Source organism: Tiliqua scincoides, chromosome 9, assembly GCF_035046505.1.
Source record: "Tiliqua scincoides isolate rTilSci1 chromosome 9, rTilSci1.hap2, whole genome shotgun sequence".
Taxonomy (NCBI): domain Eukaryota; kingdom Metazoa; phylum Chordata; class Lepidosauria; order Squamata; family Scincidae; genus Tiliqua; species Tiliqua scincoides.
In genome coordinates this window covers 44528968-44546625 of record NC_089829.1, presented here as the reverse complement: position 1 = coordinate 44546625, position 17658 = coordinate 44528968, and the positions used below count along the sequence as shown (strand labels likewise).

At 46.9% G+C, this 17658-nt stretch overlaps 1 protein-coding gene across 1 annotated transcript in view; it reads left to right on the top strand.

Moving 5' to 3' along the window:
- Nucleotides 1–2766: 2766 nt before the first annotated feature.
- CMTM4 (CKLF like MARVEL transmembrane domain containing 4) overlaps nucleotides 2767–17658 on the top strand; it is a 39483-nt gene continuing 24591 nt past the window's right edge. Inside the window, exon 1 of the mRNA XM_066637862.1 lies at nucleotides 2767–2952. Within this exon, the coding sequence (XP_066493959.1) occupies nucleotides 2767–2952 (186 nt within the window). The remainder of the gene's footprint in view (nucleotides 2953–17658) is intronic.

Sequence of the window (17658 nt, the reverse complement as noted above, 5' to 3'; positions counted from 1 at the left end):
CAGCCCCTTGAGCATGGAGGGCACAAGCTCTTCCTTGTTGTATGTCATCAGTGTTTACTGTTCAGAGGTATACTGCCCTGAATATGGAAGCTTTCTTTAACTATCATCACAGTCTGCTGTGAATCTCTTGCCACCAGTGCAGTCACTAAGATAACCTCCAGTTGTGTATTACTAAGTCCTTTTTCTAAGGGGAAAAAAAGATTTGCTAATGTTTGGCACAGCTTCTTGTGGCAAGGAGTTTCATGGGTCAATTCTACCATACAAAAAGAAGGAAGGATATTTTTTTCAAGGTACATCTTAATTTGTACCATGAACAAATGAGAGATATAAAACAATAGGTAGTCTTAAGAATATGTCTCAAAGCAGCAGATGAATGCAAGGTCATGTTGGAACTGCATTGGGGAGAGTTCTATGATTAAGAATTTTATAGTAAGGTTTTAAATGTTTAGGCTACAGATATAACAATGCAATTTCCTTGACACCTAAGAAATTGAAATGGAGCCTAAAAAAGAGACAGTTCTTTAGATTGTGCAGCCTTTTATCCCCCCTCAACTGACAGCACCCATCTCAATTGTGCTTCGCTTTTGGAGCGGTTCATGCTTTCATCTTCCATAACCAGCCTCACGAGCTTCTTTGGCTTTTCCCACCTTGCTTTGATATTTATAACCTTGTTAACTATGGATTTTCATATCCAGATTTTAAAATAGAGAATGCATATTTTGGATCTGTTCTATGGATGAAAATGACCTATGCTGTGGTGGTTGTGGTGTGTGTGTGTTTTTGTTTTAATGTGCATATATTTTAAATGGAGAGCATCTCCTGTGCTCATTTGTTTCCAATTGCGGGAACTAGAGATATTGCTTGCCAAGATATCTCACTTTCAAGGGAAAAAAACAACTCAGGAATGCTTGCTTTATGCCCTGTAAAAATTTTGCAGTGAAAAACAGGAAATATTCCCACAAACTCATAATGGTGAATTTGGAGGGGGGGTGACTTAAAACATTCTATGATGAAATTGAAATATTAGTGATTTTGATGTCTGCACCCTGAAATGTGATGGTACTGGGTTTCCCTTCTGCCTAAGGAAGGACACTTCTTCTGGAGGAAGGGACACTATAGACATCATCCAACATAAAGATTATTATTCTCCCCACCTTGCAGCTAGGGAACAGGCTGAGGGGGAGTACTGTAGCTTGAAGCAGGGAAGTCCTGATCTGCCTCTCAGCCACAATTCTAAACCAACTGGGGCAGATAAGACCAAAGGCTCAATAGAAAAGTTGCCAAGTGAAAAAGTACATTATGCTTCTTCTGAAACGTTGTGAAATTAGGATTAATATCAAATTTCCAGAAATGAATCTATTCTTAAACCACGGGAAGGATGTGATTATGTGGGAATGGTAAAGCAACAGAACAAAAAGAACTTTATCCTTGCTTGTGGCTGCTCTTTTGTAATTTTGACCCCATTTGGCCAAAGGGACTAGGAATGTCTTTTTTAAAAAAAATGAGCTAGGGCTGTGTGTGTTCATTAAGTCACTTGCGTGCACCACAGACATGTTTTTTGGAAGGAGGATGAATGGCTAACTAGGATCATAAATGAACTACCACTGTAAGATGGTGCAAGACATGGTGTTAGCTTTTGCTCCCTGTTTTGTTTTGATTACTGTCCATCTCACTCTTAATGTATCAACTTCCATGTGTTCGACTGCATTCCTGCGTTTAATGTCTTGTGCCAGAATGAGAAAACGTCAGTGCGATGCCATTTGGCTGTTGACTTGCTGACAAGCTAAGAAATGCAAGTTTTTCCTCTGTTTAAGCACCAGATGACTTAAATGCCAAGCGTTCTTGGAGAGGCAGGCCGCAGATGGTGGGAGCGTCTCAGCCCTGCAGCCCAGCATTCCCCCCAGGGGTGCAGGAGCATTCAACAGGTGAAGCTTTTCCAGGGAGGATGCTCGACCTGCGAGCTTGGCCCCCTTCCTTCCCCAGACATGTTTACTGCCTGTAACACAAGACCCCACTGGAAGGCATGTTTCGCACAGACCTGCCCTTCCCCTTTCCTTTTACTGGTTTACTACCTGTGGGGCTTGGTGGTGGTGGCAACAGACCTGCCCGGTGCCCCCCTGCAGGTGGGGGCGTCTCAATTCCTGGCATGCTCTCCAGGCAAAGGGAAGGGGAAGCTGAGCACAGGCTCCCCCCCCCTTTCTTTTGCTGGCTTATTCCCCGTAGGAGGGTTTGTGGGGGGGGCTGCAGGGCGCCACAGACCTGCTGCTGCCCTCTTTCAGCTGCTCTCCATGCAGTGGTGGAGGTGGAGGAAACATCTCCAGGTGGGGGGGGGAGGAGAAGCTTAGCACACACTCTCCCGCCCCCTTTTCTTGGGCTGGCAGGGCTTTTTGTGGTGGCAGGGAGTCCCGCAGGCCCCAGCCCCCTCCCTCCGGGCTGGTGTCCCCCGGCAGCCTCCGCAGGTGCGGCTTTGGCGGGGAGGCTGCTGGCCAGGGGTGGCTGCGGGGCCGGCCGGCCGGCCTTCCTCCTGCTGGCGCCGCGGGGCGGGCGGTGCCTGCCTGTCTCCCCTCCCTTTCCGCCGCCGAGCCCGTGCGGGAGGAGGAGGAGGAGGAGGAGGGCCGCCAGCAGCAGCAGCAGCCGCAGCCGCAGCCAGCCGGGAGCGCAGCTGGGCGCCGTCCCCGTCCTCTGGCTGGGGCGGCCGCCCGCGCGGAGATGCCTCCCGCTCCCTGAAGCGCAGCAGCAGCAGCAGCAGCAGGCGGCGGCGCCGCGATGCGGGGCGCGGAGGAGCTGGAGGGCTTCGACGGGGAGGCGTCCAGCACCTCCATGATCTCCGGCGCCAGCAGCCCCTACCAGCCCACCACCGAGCCCGTCGGCCAGCGCCGCGGGCTGCGCGGCCTCCGCTGCCGCCCCGACTACCTGCGCGGAGCCGCCGGGCGCCTCAAGATCGCCCAGGTGGTGGGTACCGCCCCGCCCCGCCCCCCCCCCCGAGCCCGAGCCCGAGCCCAGCGCAGTCAGGGACGGCAGCCTTGCAGCCCCATCCCGTGCCTGTCTCCTGATGGTCGAGGGCAAGGGCGGAGCGCTGCCATCCCTGCAGCCGCTTTCCCGCGAGGAAGCCCCGTTGACTAGGCTAGGACTGAGTCGGCATGCGTTGACTCCAAGGAGACCTACCTCTGAGTAGACAGGCACAGGGTTGGGCTCCCGGGCTGCAATCCTATCCACACTTACCTGGGGGTAAGCCCCAGTGACTCCAAGGAGACTTACCTCTGAGTAGACAGGCGTAGGGTTGGGCTCCCGGGCTGCAATCCTATCCACACTTACCTGGGGGTAAGCGCCATTGACTCCAAGGAGACTTACCTCTGAGTAGACAGGCACAGGGTTGGGCTCCCGGGCTGCAATCCTATCCACACTTACCTGGGGGTAAGCGCCATTGACTCCAAGGAGACTTACCTCTGAGTAGACAGGCGTAGGGTTGGGCTCCCGGGCTGCAATCCTATCCACACTTACCTGGGGGTAAGCGCCATTGACTCCAAGGAGACTTACCTCTGAGTAGACAGGCACAGGGTTGGGCTCCCGGGCTGCAATCCTATCCACACTTACCTGGGGGTAAGCGCCATTGACTCCAAGGAGACTTACCTCTGAGTAGACAGGCGTAGGGTTGGGCTCCCGGGCTGCAATCCTATCCACACTTACCTGGGGGTAAGCGCCATTGACTCCAAGGAGACTTACCTCTGAGTAGACAGGCGTAGGGTTGGGCTCCCGGGCTGCAATCCTATCCACACTTACCTGGGGGTAAGCCCCAGTGACTCCAAGGAGACTTACCTCTGAGTAGACAGGCACAGGGTTGGGCTCCCGGGCTGCAATCCTATCCACACTTACCTGGGGGTAAGCGCCATTGACTCCAAGGAGACTTACCTCTGAGTAGACAGGCGTAGGGTTGGGCTCCCGGGCTGCAATCCTATCCACACTTACCTGGGGGTAAGCGCCATTGACTCCAAGGAGACTTACCTCTGAGTAGACAGGCACAGGGTTGGGCTCCCGGGCTGCAATCCTATCCACACTTACCTGGGGGTAAGCCCCAGTGACTCCAAGGAGACTTACTTCTTAGTAGACAGGCAAAGGGTTGGGCTCCCAGGCTGCAATTCTATCCACACTTACCTGGGGGTAAGTGCCATTGACTCTAAGGAGGTTTACTTTCAAGTAGATGCGCATAGGATTTGGGCCATAAGATAAAACAATAATTTCATCAATATCTTGATTAATATAGCAGTAATAATAATGGGGCGGTGGGCGCAATACAGATGAAGGCATTGAGAAGCATGGCAGGGCCTCAAAAGCTAATCAATAGACGATAGCCAGAGCTTGCTTGAAGTTCTTGTGTTCTGCCTCTCCATCCATTCCCCCCCCCATTTGCTTTTTCTTTCTTGTTATTATGGTTGATCTGAGTTAGATAAACAAGATCTTGATGAAGATATCAACAATCATAATGAGGGTGGGGTGGAATGAATGCATTGAGGAACATTTTAGGGGGCCTTAAAAACCAAAAAATAGACTTGCGACTGATAACAGTTGCTGCTTGCTTGGAGGTTTCAGATCATGCCTCTCAGTCCATTCCCCCCTTTATTTATTATGATTAAGATGAACAATAATAAAGACGAAAGCATTGAAAAGCCTGGTATGGAACCCCATAGCCAATAAACAGAATTGATTGATAGCCATTGCTGGCTTGGAGGTTTCAGATCATGCCTCTCCACGGATTCCCCCCTTATTTATATTTAACTCCTCATTTTTAGTGTTGCTTGTTGTTGCAAATCACCCTTCTGTTTAGTTGCTTTGAGGTTTCATGTCACGCCTCTCAATTGATGCCACCTTATTTTTTCTCCTCATTAAAAAAAATTTATTAGAGGTATTTGAAAACAGTGTTATTTTTACTCAAAGTAAACCCATTGTGTTCAGTAAGACTTAGGCTGCAATCTTATGCACATTTTCCTGGGAGTAAGCCCCATGGAACATGATGGGACTTAATTCTGAGTAGACATGCATAGGATCGTGCTGTTGGGCTATAATTCTGTGTCACTCACCAGAAACAGACACCTCTATTTATTACAAATCATTTAATGTATTTGTTTTTGGGTTCCATATTGTACTTCTTGAAGTGCTCATCTTTATTGCGCCCCCATCCCTTACCATTTGTCTGGGCACTGCCTTGAGTGCTCTGTTTGTTTGGAGGGAAAGGCGGAATATGAATCACTTAGATATTTATCTGGTCTGAGGTTTCATATTATGCTTTTCCATGTCTTCAGCTTTATGTGTTTTCTTTGCCTTTGAAAGCCTTTAGCTTTTTTCTAACAGAGCAATCCTACATATGCCTACTCAAGAGTAAGCCCCACTGTGTCCAATGCGGCTTGCTTCCTGGTAAGGGTGTGTATAGGATTGCAGCTTGATTCTTCCCCCTTTTTCCTGAAGGCATCCGCTCCCCCCCCCATTTAGAGAATGGACTTGAAGGCTCCAGATGTTGCTCTCTTGTCTCCAGCCAGATTCCAGAGGGGGGGTCGCCCTTGTGAGGCTGCAGCTGTAGCAGCAGCAGCCACCAATGCAAATAAGAGCCTTGTGGCACCGAAGATGTGTGGGTATTTCCCCCCCCCCCCCCGTGGTCTGTGAGGTGGACGAGAAGCCCACTTGATGTGCCCTATGTCTGAGGTGACTATGATTTGACCCCTTCTGTTTTGTCACTCCTCCCCCCCCCCCCCACTGTTTACAATTCTGGTTTTTCTCCTTCTATCCCCTTGTCTGTGCATTTCTGCCACCATCCAAAGGTCCAGAAAGGTTCTGCCACAATAAATCTGTTTGGTCTTTCAGGTGCTACAAATCTTTTTTGTTGGTGATTCTCAGGCTGGGGTTTGGAGGAGTGATTCTCCCCTGGAGAGGAAAAAGTGGGATAGGATAGGATGCAAATGCTGTTTTATATATTGCCTGCTATATCTTCTTTTTTTTCTTTTTCTTTTGGTAGGGACTTAAATATATGGTGGACTTAGCAGTCCTGGCATCTGTTGGTCCTCCCCAGATGTCTCATTTTACAATCCAAGGAAGTGAAGTTGATCTTCTTTATTTCTAGATGCAGGGAACATATTTTCCTCTCAGTCCTGCTGTGGCACCCTTGTTTCTGCTCAGAGCTTATCCTTTTGGGTGAGCTTTAATGTTAAGGAGGGAAACAGGAACATTTAGGCAATGTGATGATACCTGCATGATTACTGAAATGTTGTCCAACCTTGCAGTTCACATTTTGTGACTGGGCAAAAGGTGACAGGTAGGAAGCCAGTTCCCTCTGATGGCACTTTTCACTCTTCCCAAGAAGTCTTGTATTGTTTATTTCCTATCTTGATTCAGTCTGCGTTTATGTATTCCTACACCTTCTAAGTCTATTTACTATCCAACAAAGTAGATTCAGACTCTTGCTTACTAAAACTCATGATCCAGTAGATCAAGTAGTCTCTTAAAGTCTCTCCTTTCTTTGATAAATATTTTTGGGGTTCCTTTAATAAGTGGAGCTGGACGTGCCAGGGAAGTTCTGGTTAGGGCTTCAGCTGTTAAGAGCAGACTTTTAACCTGGCAACCGAACAGTTTTCAGCAACTAGTAGAAGGTTTCTCTATTTGCCACTTGGCTTATTAAAAACAAAACAACACCAGCCAAGACAAGCTTGGTTATAAAATCTTGGATGTTGGAGAAGCTGATAAAACACTGAGAATGGTGGGGCCTAATGGCTGTGTTTTGACTTCTCTATAATATAAATACTAAAAATTAAAATTTAAAAAAGCATGGCAAAGGAATTCAATCTATCAGAACCTTCAAATTACTGTACTTAGAAGATGGACAGATGCCTAGGGCTGAGGGCTCTTGATGCTGGCTCCGATAAAGACAATCAGTGGCCTGGTTTTTTACGTGTCTAATATTTTTGTGAACTGTCTTGAATACCTTGGTCAAGGCAGAAAGCTGATATTTAAATGCAGTGAATCATAATACCATAAGAGGCATTGCTATTGCATTCTTCAGGTAATTTTAATGTACGTGGCCAAGCCAGAGAGAGAGAGACAGAGAAAGAAATCTGGTATGCTGCTTTCCTTAGATCTGTGGGGCAAATGAAAACTGTTTTGTTTTTAATCACAAGGTGACTTATTGTGTAGATTCTTTCATGGAGAGCCACGTGATCTCTTCCAAACAGGTAGGTCAGCTGAGTGATCGAGGCTCAAAAAAAACCTTACCCATTGTACCTGACCTGCAACTGGACAATTGTTGATCTATTCACAGGATCACGAGCCTTGTGAGATTGACTGCAGTGTGACTTCAAAGTGTCACCTTGTGCTGGAGAAACAGCTGCGACTCTCCCTGTTGTCTTCCAGCATCAAAGATGGATAGGATAAATAGGAACGGGAGAAAGCACCGTCTGTGACAAGCTGTTAAATTTTGTGAGACGTGCCTAATGTTCACATGTGCATGTTGAGTAGGCTTTACTATCCTTTCTCCTTATGAACATTAGTTTTTATCTGCATGTTAGACCATGATGAAGTTTTTCTCATCAATCACATATAGGAAGAGATTTTCCTGACGTTATGCTGGTGTGTTGGTGCCATCATAGTTTTAGACTCAGTGACATCTGACCATATTCTGCCCTTCATACATTTCTTGTAACTGGTTAACGAAAATTGGCATGAGAGAAGTGTTGGCTTGGATTTGTCTTTTAGGTCTTGTTTTGCTTACCTGTGTTCATTCAGGCTGTTCTGCTGACATTCTTGTTAGCTCTTTTTTTCCCACCCTTCTTTCGGTGGCACTTCAAGATCAGAGGCGCTGGTCACAGGGACAGAGCATTGTGCATGCTTTGTACATTTAGTGAGATCATTGATTTTGGGGCTGTTAAGATCTGAGACCACTTTCCGTTTAGGTTTAGCTGCAACCAGCTTAACATAAAAAGTATTCTGGGTGATCATCAGGATTTATCTGGCATATAGGAAGGTCTCTTGCAGCACATTCCTTTACATGTTTTCTCAGTCCCAATGTGTTCAGTGGGGCTTACTCCCCGGTAAGTGCACACAGGATTGTAGGCTTAGGTGGATATTCATATGGAACCAAACAATATTGTTGGTTGTGTCCATGTTGTTTGTTTGTGGCTATGTTCCTAGAATGGTGAAGACTTCCAATCTGTGAGTTGCGATGTGCCAGGGTGACATGAGTCATTCCCTGGGAGAGCCGCAGGCTACAGGCTGACTGGCAGCTTAGACCACAGTGGGAGTTGCAAACTGAGGTAGGAGTCTCAGCCCAGTGCATGGTTTCCGCGCACTTGGATAAGCCCACCCACTAGCCCTGAGCCTCTTACCAGAGTCTGCAGCTCCTGTTGGGGTCTCCAAACCCAGAAGTAACTGGTGATGTTGTCATTGCCGGTTACTTCTGGGAGCCGTACACTACAAACACAGTAAGCAGGGGTGTCACAGAAAGATTGGGAAGTGCTGGATGAAGGGTGGTACGCTGGAATGACAGTGTACCACTGCAGTTAACTGTGAATTGGTTCTTAGTGTGATATCTTTGTCCCTGCTCATGTCTGGACACAGGATTGGGAACTCCCAGATTTCACTGTTCCTTGTTTACCCGCCTTACTAGTTTTTGAAAATGCTGCAAACCCTGAATTCAACTTAGTTTCAGTCAGTTCAAAGTCATTTCAGGCCCTGTGCTTGCGAGGTATGAGCACCACTGAACAGAAAACAGACCCAGAAAGCCTGTTTTTAGAAGTTGTTTGGGAGAAGAATGTCAGCACGTTTGCAGTCTGGTTTGTTGCATCTTAATGATGGAAACATTAATCGGATGAAAATCACAAGGGGCAAAGGGAAACTGGACCGGTTGCTGTGTGCCTTCTTTGATGTCGGACGGGGAAACCGAGGAGGCTTCAGCAGCGGCTGCTGCGGGATTTTGTCAATTTAGATAGTTGTCTTTTAGAAACATGTTGATGACTGAAAATAGAAAAGGTTTTGGTAAGAATCCCGGTGGTTAGTTGGCACCATGTGGGATGCCTTATGGCTCTCTGTGAATGTGCACTCTTGTTCTCACCCCACCCCCCCAATTATGGAGCTATGCAGATTGTGAGAATGAGGCAAATCTAGGCATGTTTGTCAGCATTTCAGAATCTGAAAGCTTTTAGAGCAGAGTTCCAGACACTGCCTGTGATCATCAAATGTGTTGAAATAGATTAGCTGTTGAAGGCTGCTGTTCGATGCACATTAATCTGGGAGTAAGCGGGCATTGAACACAGTGGGACATACTTCTGAGTAAATATTCTTAAGATTGTCCCTTAAATTACAGGCTGGATTGATTTAAATCAGCAAAAAAAGGGGAGGCTGTTTAAGTCTGCATTCTATACGGCCCCCATATCCCGTACCTGTGGATTCACTTATCCATGAATTGGGTTTGTGGGTCCCCCTGCACGCCCCCTCTGGGGCTTCTCTGGGCCTCCCTAACACCTTATGAGGCATTAAAAATGTCCTAATTTTACAAAAAAAATCAGAAGTGACTTTTGTTTTGCCTCTAAAGCTCCGTCTGACGTCTGCTGGTCTCAAAAGACCTTCTGGAGGCAAGGGTAAAAGAGCTAGGCTTGTGCCCTAAGTCAGGCTTGTGCTAGATTTGTGCATAGGTTTGTGGCTAAGTCAGGTTAAATCCCAATGATAATTAACAGCCAAATAGAGTATTTATACCGTAAGCAGCAATTTCCAATTAGTGTGCCGCAGGACATTGGTGGGCTGCGAATGGTTTGCAAGTGTGCCGCAGGAGTTGGGGGGGCTCAATTATTAGCGGGGATGTAAGCCACCCACCAGCAGCATGGCGTGCCTTGTGAAAAAACCGATGGCGTTTCTCAGCAATTTTAGCAGCTTGTGTTCCGTGGGTTGAAAAAGGTTAAAAATTGCCGCTATATAGGAATGGATAACTTTATTTTTTAGGAATTTTAGGACATGTAACAGAACACTGCTTATTGTGCACCTTTGCTGGTTATTTATGCCCTGGAAAAACTCTTAAATTTCTTTGTTAAAGGGTATGTGTCCATGTTCCAATCAAAGGCTAATATTTGGGTTGCCTGGGCATTTTTGTGCTTATCAATATCTTTCTTCATACTACATGGTGTGTTTTGTAGGTGGTGTCAGTGAGTGCCTGTTTTGAATTGTTAGCTACAGGTTATTGGCAGAAACAACCACTACTACTGTATTGAACATGTTGAAGTAATTTGCCACAAAGTTTTCTATTTCTCTGTCCTTCGGTGAGCCTGCGCACCCCCCACTCCGCGCATAGACCATGCAGCAAACCGTTTGACTGAGTGTGGCAAGGCATGTTCACGTTGTCATTGAAGTTCTGCACCATTGTTAAAACCACAAATAGGCGGAGTCCTCCCATGTGATTTGGTCTGGCAGTTCACATTCCTCAAGTGTAGGCTGTGATGTTTCTTAAACGGAACTCTTCATACTGGGAACTAGGACCAGGGACACACTGTGCTCCTGTTAACAACTGTCAGACGTTTCTTATCTGTTCAACAAATACAGTGTACCTTGTTACCTTCAGTTCCCCGTTGAAGAAAAGGCTGCATATGTTAAAGTCTTTAAAAGAACAAAAGAAATGTGTTCTGTGTGGTTGATCAATATCACAATGAGCCAGGGATTAAGATGGCATTCTGATGATGTGGGCATTATGTGGTTTATTCTGTTGACTGAGGTTGTTGTACTAAAATCAGTTATGCAAGTGCTTTTAACTGCCCTGTCCTTGAGATCCAGCATGAAATTGTCAAATGCCCTCTTTGGGTGCTCAGTGATTATTTAAGCCAGGGGTGTCAAACATAAGGCCCATGAGCTGCATGCACCTTCCAGAAGCAATTATCCAGTCCCCACTATAATTGGGCTCTCCCAGATGATAATTGGGCTCTCTCATATCCTGAAATTATGAACAAGATTGGCGCATTTTCTCTTCTGACATTTGCAGCTAATGCGTTTCTATGTGAGAACAAAGTGCTTATTTCTGGCCAGCATCTGCTTCATGATGTCACTTCCTGCTTAATGATGTCATCTCCAGCTCTCAGCAGGCACCATGAATGCTGTTCAGCCACTATATGAAACGGGTTTGACCCCCCCCCCCCCGATTCAAACAGTCTTTTTACCCAAGTCTTTGGCAGCCTTTTATATTTGCTCAGGCAGTGTTTATTATTGATTACTATTGGTTGTTGAACCATTCTCTGTATTATTCTGTTTTAATTTGGCTGTAAACAGCCTTGAGGATCTGAATATGGCTGAAAGGTTGGAGTATAAATGTGTTTGAATAAATAAGAAGGTAAAGTGGATTTTTTAGCTTGTTGAACTCAGTGCTGTCTGTACAGTGGACTGTTTTGTGTTACATTGAACTCCACCACCTGTGCATATCTTCAGCTAAAACAAATACTTCAGCTTATCCAGATACTGTGGCTTTCTGTGGCGAGAGGGGAGGAGTTTCTTATTGAAGGCTACCACTGGTATCTACCTTTTTCTTTTTGAGTCCACTTGGACAGAGTTGGACAGGATGCTCTGCAAGACCATGTGAGCTCTGTCAGCATGTCTGAAACAGTCTTGTCACAGGTTTGGTCCCCAGTGGGAACTGGAATGGAAGAGGCAGAGAAGCGAGACAGTGACTGGAAGGAACAGCAAGACCCTGATGTGTCATCTAAGGTGTGGGGAGATGTCACCAGAATGCTCTGTGGAGGTGACTTCTGGTTTGCTTCTGCAAGGCATTCCAGGCCCCATGGAGGCCAATGGAGTGGGTCATGAACCCAGCATGACATAAGAACATAAGAACAGCCCCACTGGATCTGGCCATAGGCCCATCTAGTCCAGCTTCCTGTATCTCACAGCGGCCCACCAAATGCCCCAGGGAGCACACCAGATAACAAGAGACCTCATCCTGGTGCCCTCCCTTGCATCTGGCATTCTGACATAGCCCATTTCTAAAATCAGGAGGTTGCGCATACACATCATGGCTTGTACCCCATAATGGATTTTTCCTCCAGAAACTTGTCCAATCCCCTGGAACAGACCTCTGGAGGCTGCCAGTAATGCTTTGTGGCATGACAAAAAACATCATGTTGTGACCCACCATAGAGGATGAGATGGGTCACGGTGCTAGAAAGTTTGGGAACCACTGCTCTAGGATAATTTCCTGCCACAGGCATGGGGCTTGACTAGATGACCTTGTGTGTCCCTTCCAACTCTGACTAGAAGTGTTTGTTTTTGGTGAATAAGATGGGATTATAGCCTTACTGAATACAGGAGCAACGGGCTGAGTAAAACAAATAACTCTGTTTTCAAACACCTCTGACTCTGTGATTCGATGTGTTTAGAATGCGATGCTGCTTCTCCTTTCCCAGCAGCCTCTGGATTTCTCTCCTCTCTCCCAAGCACTTCACTGCTGCTGTTTTCCTGCAACTTCCTCCAGTGGTGGTTTCTCTATGATGGATTCTCTACCTGTGGCTTCTGTTACAGCTAGATAAAAGCTAGATGTTTAAACTTTTCTGCCTGGTGTCTTATGTCAGTAGGATTCAGCACTGTCTCTTCCAGGTTTCTAAGCAGTTTTCTGTTATATTTAGCTATTTCCCCCATCATGCTAGTGCAGCATTCTTGTCTCCTCTGCTGTCACTCAGTCTTCTTGCAGCACTTAGTCAAATGGAGCTGCCTTCTACGGAGTCGTATCATTGACAGTGTTGACTGTCCAGGACTTCAGACGGACGGCTTTCCCTGCCGTACTCAGAGATGCCCGGGATTGAACCTGAAACCTTCTGTGCACAGAGCCTGTACTTTGCCACTTAGCTGCAGCCCACCCATCATTCTCTTCTGTAGCCCAGGCGCTCCCAAAGTGCATGTCGTGACACCTTCAGGCAGGGCTTTTCAAACTGGGGCGTTGCAACACTCCAGTCTGTGACTCCTGGCCACTTTCCCCTTAAGGGGCGGGGGTGGGGGGAAGGCAGCAGCACAACCCCCAGGATTGCGTCCCTCAGGGCATTTACTTACCAGTCCCTGCAGCAGTCTCCCGGGGTTGCGGGGAGCCCTGTACGAGGGTCTGCAGGGTCCCCAGGTCTTGAGAAGTGAGAGCACAGGGATCGCACTCCACTTCCGCTTTTGCGTGCCCTCCAGGCCCTCAAGTCTTGAATGATACTATATTGCCAATTGCTGAACTGAAGCATGTGGGGTTATTTTTTGAAGTTGAAACTTACGCATCTGTGAATTGGTAACTATGTAATTAAGGGTGTGAGTTGTCAGTGGCTGCCACTTTACTCTGCAGAGACCTTTGGGCATGTTTATTACCTACCCAGGTTACAGGTTGAGACTAATTATTCGCTGGGTTCCCTTCCAGGCACTCCGAGTGGATGGAGCGGAGTGGAGTTTTATCCAAGTGGATACACTTGTATATAGTGGATACACTATTGTGCACTATAAAAACTATACACTGTAGTGCACTATAAAAAACTTTGCACTATAGCAAAGCAATTTCTTTGCTCCAGTGATTGAAAAACAGCCTTGCTGACCTTTTGACTCTAAGATAAGAGTCATTAAGAAGACAATCCATCAGCACTTCACATAGCCCCTCCCTTCACCAATGCACAATGATCACCTTTCTTTCAGGTGCTGGGGGGAAGGGAGGGGTCTGAAGGATTGATGGATTGTCAGCCAGCTGCCCTCTCTCTCTCATTAACGAGGCTGTTGTTAAAGGACTGTTCAGATTTTAAAACTGATTTTAAAGGGATGCATTTTTCCCCTTCTCCAGGGATCAGCATATTCCTTCTCATTTGCAGGGGGCCATTTTTTTTTTGAGTCAAATCCGTGTATAAAAAAATCCACGTATAAATAGGCTGGTCCTGTACTTGCTTTGAGATCTGAATGGCCTCCTAGGAGTTGGAAAGACTTCATAATGCCTGATTTCAGTGCTGCCTCTGCACCAGGGGAATGGTGATGGTGGGACTTCTGTAAATGCTCAACCAAAAAAAAAAAAGAAAAGAAAAGAAAAAAGAAGGTGCACTTTGCTAGTGAAACTTTAAAAGGTCCTGACCAGACTTCACAATAGGGTTCTATCTGGGTGAAGCGTTTGAGTTAGAGGTTTTAGCACAACATCCTGTCTCTGTGTATGTGTTTTTTTGGTATGGACTCCTTAATTTGGTTGCAGTGTAGCAGGATCAGACATGCTTGCTTTCCATAGTCTGCTGGTGGAGATAGTGATAAACTGGATCTCAGCCCTGAAGTGTGTGTTCCATACTGGAGTACAGACCTTTTTAAAAAAAGAAGAAAAAAAAGAAGGATATTTCAGATTGGTTACCTCTGGCTAAGAAAATACACCACATCTTTTGCCATGTTTTCTGTGGCTGGGTCATGTTTCACAGCTAGAACAAGAGAGAGAGAGAGCACTGCGAGAACCTTCAATTTCAGCTTTGGCTCACTGGTATAGGGTTCCAGCAGCTGATGTTACATAAGAACATAAGAAGAGCCCCGCTGGATCAGGCCAAAGGCCCATCTAGTCCAGCTTCCTGAATCTCACAGTGGCCCACCAAATGCCCCAGGGAGCACACAAGACAACAGGCACAACCTGCGTCCTGATGCCCTCCCCTGCATCTGGCAATCAGAGGCAGGAATCTTCTGCAGTACAGTATTCTTTCTGTTTTCTCTTGCACTGTAGACTGCAATCCTATGCACACTTTCTCAGGAGTAAGTCCAGTTGAGCACAGTGGGATTTGCTTCTGTACAGACATGCACAAGATTGTGCTGTCAGTCCTCCAGAGTTGGTCGCCTTCCCTCGCATAACTGTAGAGGTCATTTGTAGGCTGAAAGAAAAGCCATCTTGCCTGCTCACCCACTGGGTGCAGGCAGGGAGTGATTTTTGCAAGTCTGCATTCAGTTTGCAGTTGAAGGCACTTTTAAAGAATTCTGGGCACCTAATTAATGAGAGATTTTTTTTTAAATCCCTGATTTGCAAGTTATCACTGAGGCAACGGGGGCTGATCCCAAGCCTCCTCTTTGCAATTCACATCTAAGCAGGGGAACTTCCCTTTTAATAGAAAATACTCTGTTATATGTACTTGCTACAGCCCAAAGTGCGTTTTCAGTGCAGGTGCAGGTGCCTTTGGCCCATTCCTAAGACAGAGCAGCACTGGTGAGCGGTGTGCTGCCCCAACAACGACTGTTACAAACGTGCCATCAGGCATGTTGCTGCTGACTTTAAGGTCAATGCGCCAGCAGAGAGGCCCAACACAGTCGGCCTTGGGCCTCAGCGCTAGGAAGACATGACACTGGAGCGGCTGGCAGTAAGTTCTCCCTCTGGCTGTTGAAGAGGCTTTTCATGGTAGGGGGGGGGAATTGGGTGGAGGATGGGTGGATTAAAAGGGAGATCAGGTCTGGTAGGGTGTGGGGATGGCAGCGGAGTCTGCTGCCAAATCCAATGCACCCTCCTGAGCTGCTCCACCCAATATGGGCCTCTTTGGTCCTGGGAGAAATAGTTGTCTTTTTTTAATTTTTCGATGGTCAAATTAGGGTGTGTCAAATTTTCTTGGTGTGTCTTCGGTATCCCTCTTCTAAAGTAGCATTAGGGCTGGCACTGGACATAGCTTCAGACTTCTCTGTCATTAAGCATTTTGGCACCTCTGATGGTGGCATTAGGGTTTTGGCCTGTACGTATTAGGCTGTCTCTTTCCACTACGTCTAGACTATTTCGCCTTCTAAGGCATGGCGTCTGAGGGGGCCATCAGATTGCAAACCCTGGATTCTTGGGATTCTGGATACTGTTCTTGGAGCTGTTAACATTCTTCCTCCAATATGTTCTTTCTGCGCTCCTGATTATTTCCTCATTAAAATTCTTCTCCCACTCAGGCACTGGTAGTTGGACACTTGATATTTACTTGAGAGAAATCTTAAACTAGGTTCTAACGTTTAGAATGATAGCTTGCGGTCTGCAATGGGACTTGAGGGTGGGCTTTTTCCTCTGCCTTTATAATGACCTGAAAATTGCTCACCATCCCTGATTACTTGGCAAATGTATCTAAAAGTTTTACAGTTGGGAATCAGTTTTGTTTGATTTGGATTTCAGTGGATTTTTAAGCAAAAAGAAAAGTTAATTCTTATTAATGTATTTTAGATAAGCTGGTTTCCACTGTACACAAAACCAATTAATGGTGAAGACCTTCTCTGCTAAGTACCATCTGCTATGGTAGTGCTTCCCAGACTAACATGGCTTGTGACACCCTTAAGAACATAAGAACAGCCCCACTGGATCAGGCCATAGGCCCATCTAGTCCAGCTTCCTGTATCTCACAGCAGCCCACCAAATGCCCCAGGGAGCACACCTGATAACAAGAGACCTCATCCTGGTGCCCTCCCTTGCATCTGGCATTCTGACATAACCCATTTCTAAAATCAGGAGGTTGCGCATACGCATCATGGCTTGTAACCCGTAATGAATTTTTCCTCCAGAAACTTGTCCAATGCCCTTTTAAAGGCGTCCAGGCCAGTCGCGATCACCACATCCTGTGGCAAAGAGTTCCACAAACCAACCACACGCTGAGTAAAGAAATATTTTCTTTTGTCTGTTCTAACCCTCCCAACGCTCAATTTGAGTGGATGTCCCCTGGTTCTGGTATTATGTGAGAGTTTAAAAAGCATCTCCCTATCCACTCTGTCCATCCCCTGCATAATTTTGTATGTCTCAATCATGTCCCCCCTCAGGCGTCTCTTTTCTAGGCTGAAGAGGCCCAAACGCCGTAGCCTTTCCTCATAAGGAAGGTGCCCCAAACCCTTCATGCTGCAGACTCGGTGCTTGGCACTCAGAAGGGTGCGGCGATGGAGTGAAACACATCATGTAATTATGTCATCACCACTTACTTCTTGATAGGCAATCTAAAGGCCCAGTCCTATCCAGCTGTCCAGTGCTGCTGCAGCTGTGCTAATGGGGCATGTGCCGTACCCTGCAGTAGAGAGAGACAGTCATGGAGGGCTCCTCAATGTAAGGGAATGTTTGTTCCCTGATCTCAGTGCTGCATTGGCTCTGGAAAGTTGGATAGAATTAGGCCTAATGCAGCTTTTCTCAGACTGTTGTTGGGACCCACAAGGTGGGTCGCATAGCACCTTGCTCAGCCACCACTGAAAATACAGAGCTGAAAATACAGGGTACAGAGCTGCTGGGCAGGGCAGGCTCCCAGTGGGAGAGAGGCCTGGTGCTTTGCCCTGAAGAGGTGGGAAGATGGGATGCTGGTAAAGGGGGAGGTGGTTGGAGAAAGATCCAAGTCTGCCTTCTCCTTTGACATCTGAGCTGCAATATTTGAATTCCAAGCTACGCAAAATAACAGCTGAATGACGTGCGCTGAATGATGGGACCTTTGGCTGGTTGCGGCGTAGGTTGGAAGCTTATATTGATGATGTCGCTTTCGAACTTACTTTTCGGTTTGGTGACCAGAAGTGACCCTACAAACAGCGGTAAGAGGGTCAGGGTGAGTGAGTGGGAGGGCCTTTCTCAGTGGTTGAAAACCATGTCCAGCAGCTCTGCTCGCTGTGCTGAACCTTGTGCCATTCTTTGCAAGGTTGTGGCATGGTCTTGCTGCCAGTCGGTGAGTGTCCCACGATTTGCACTTTGGGAACAAC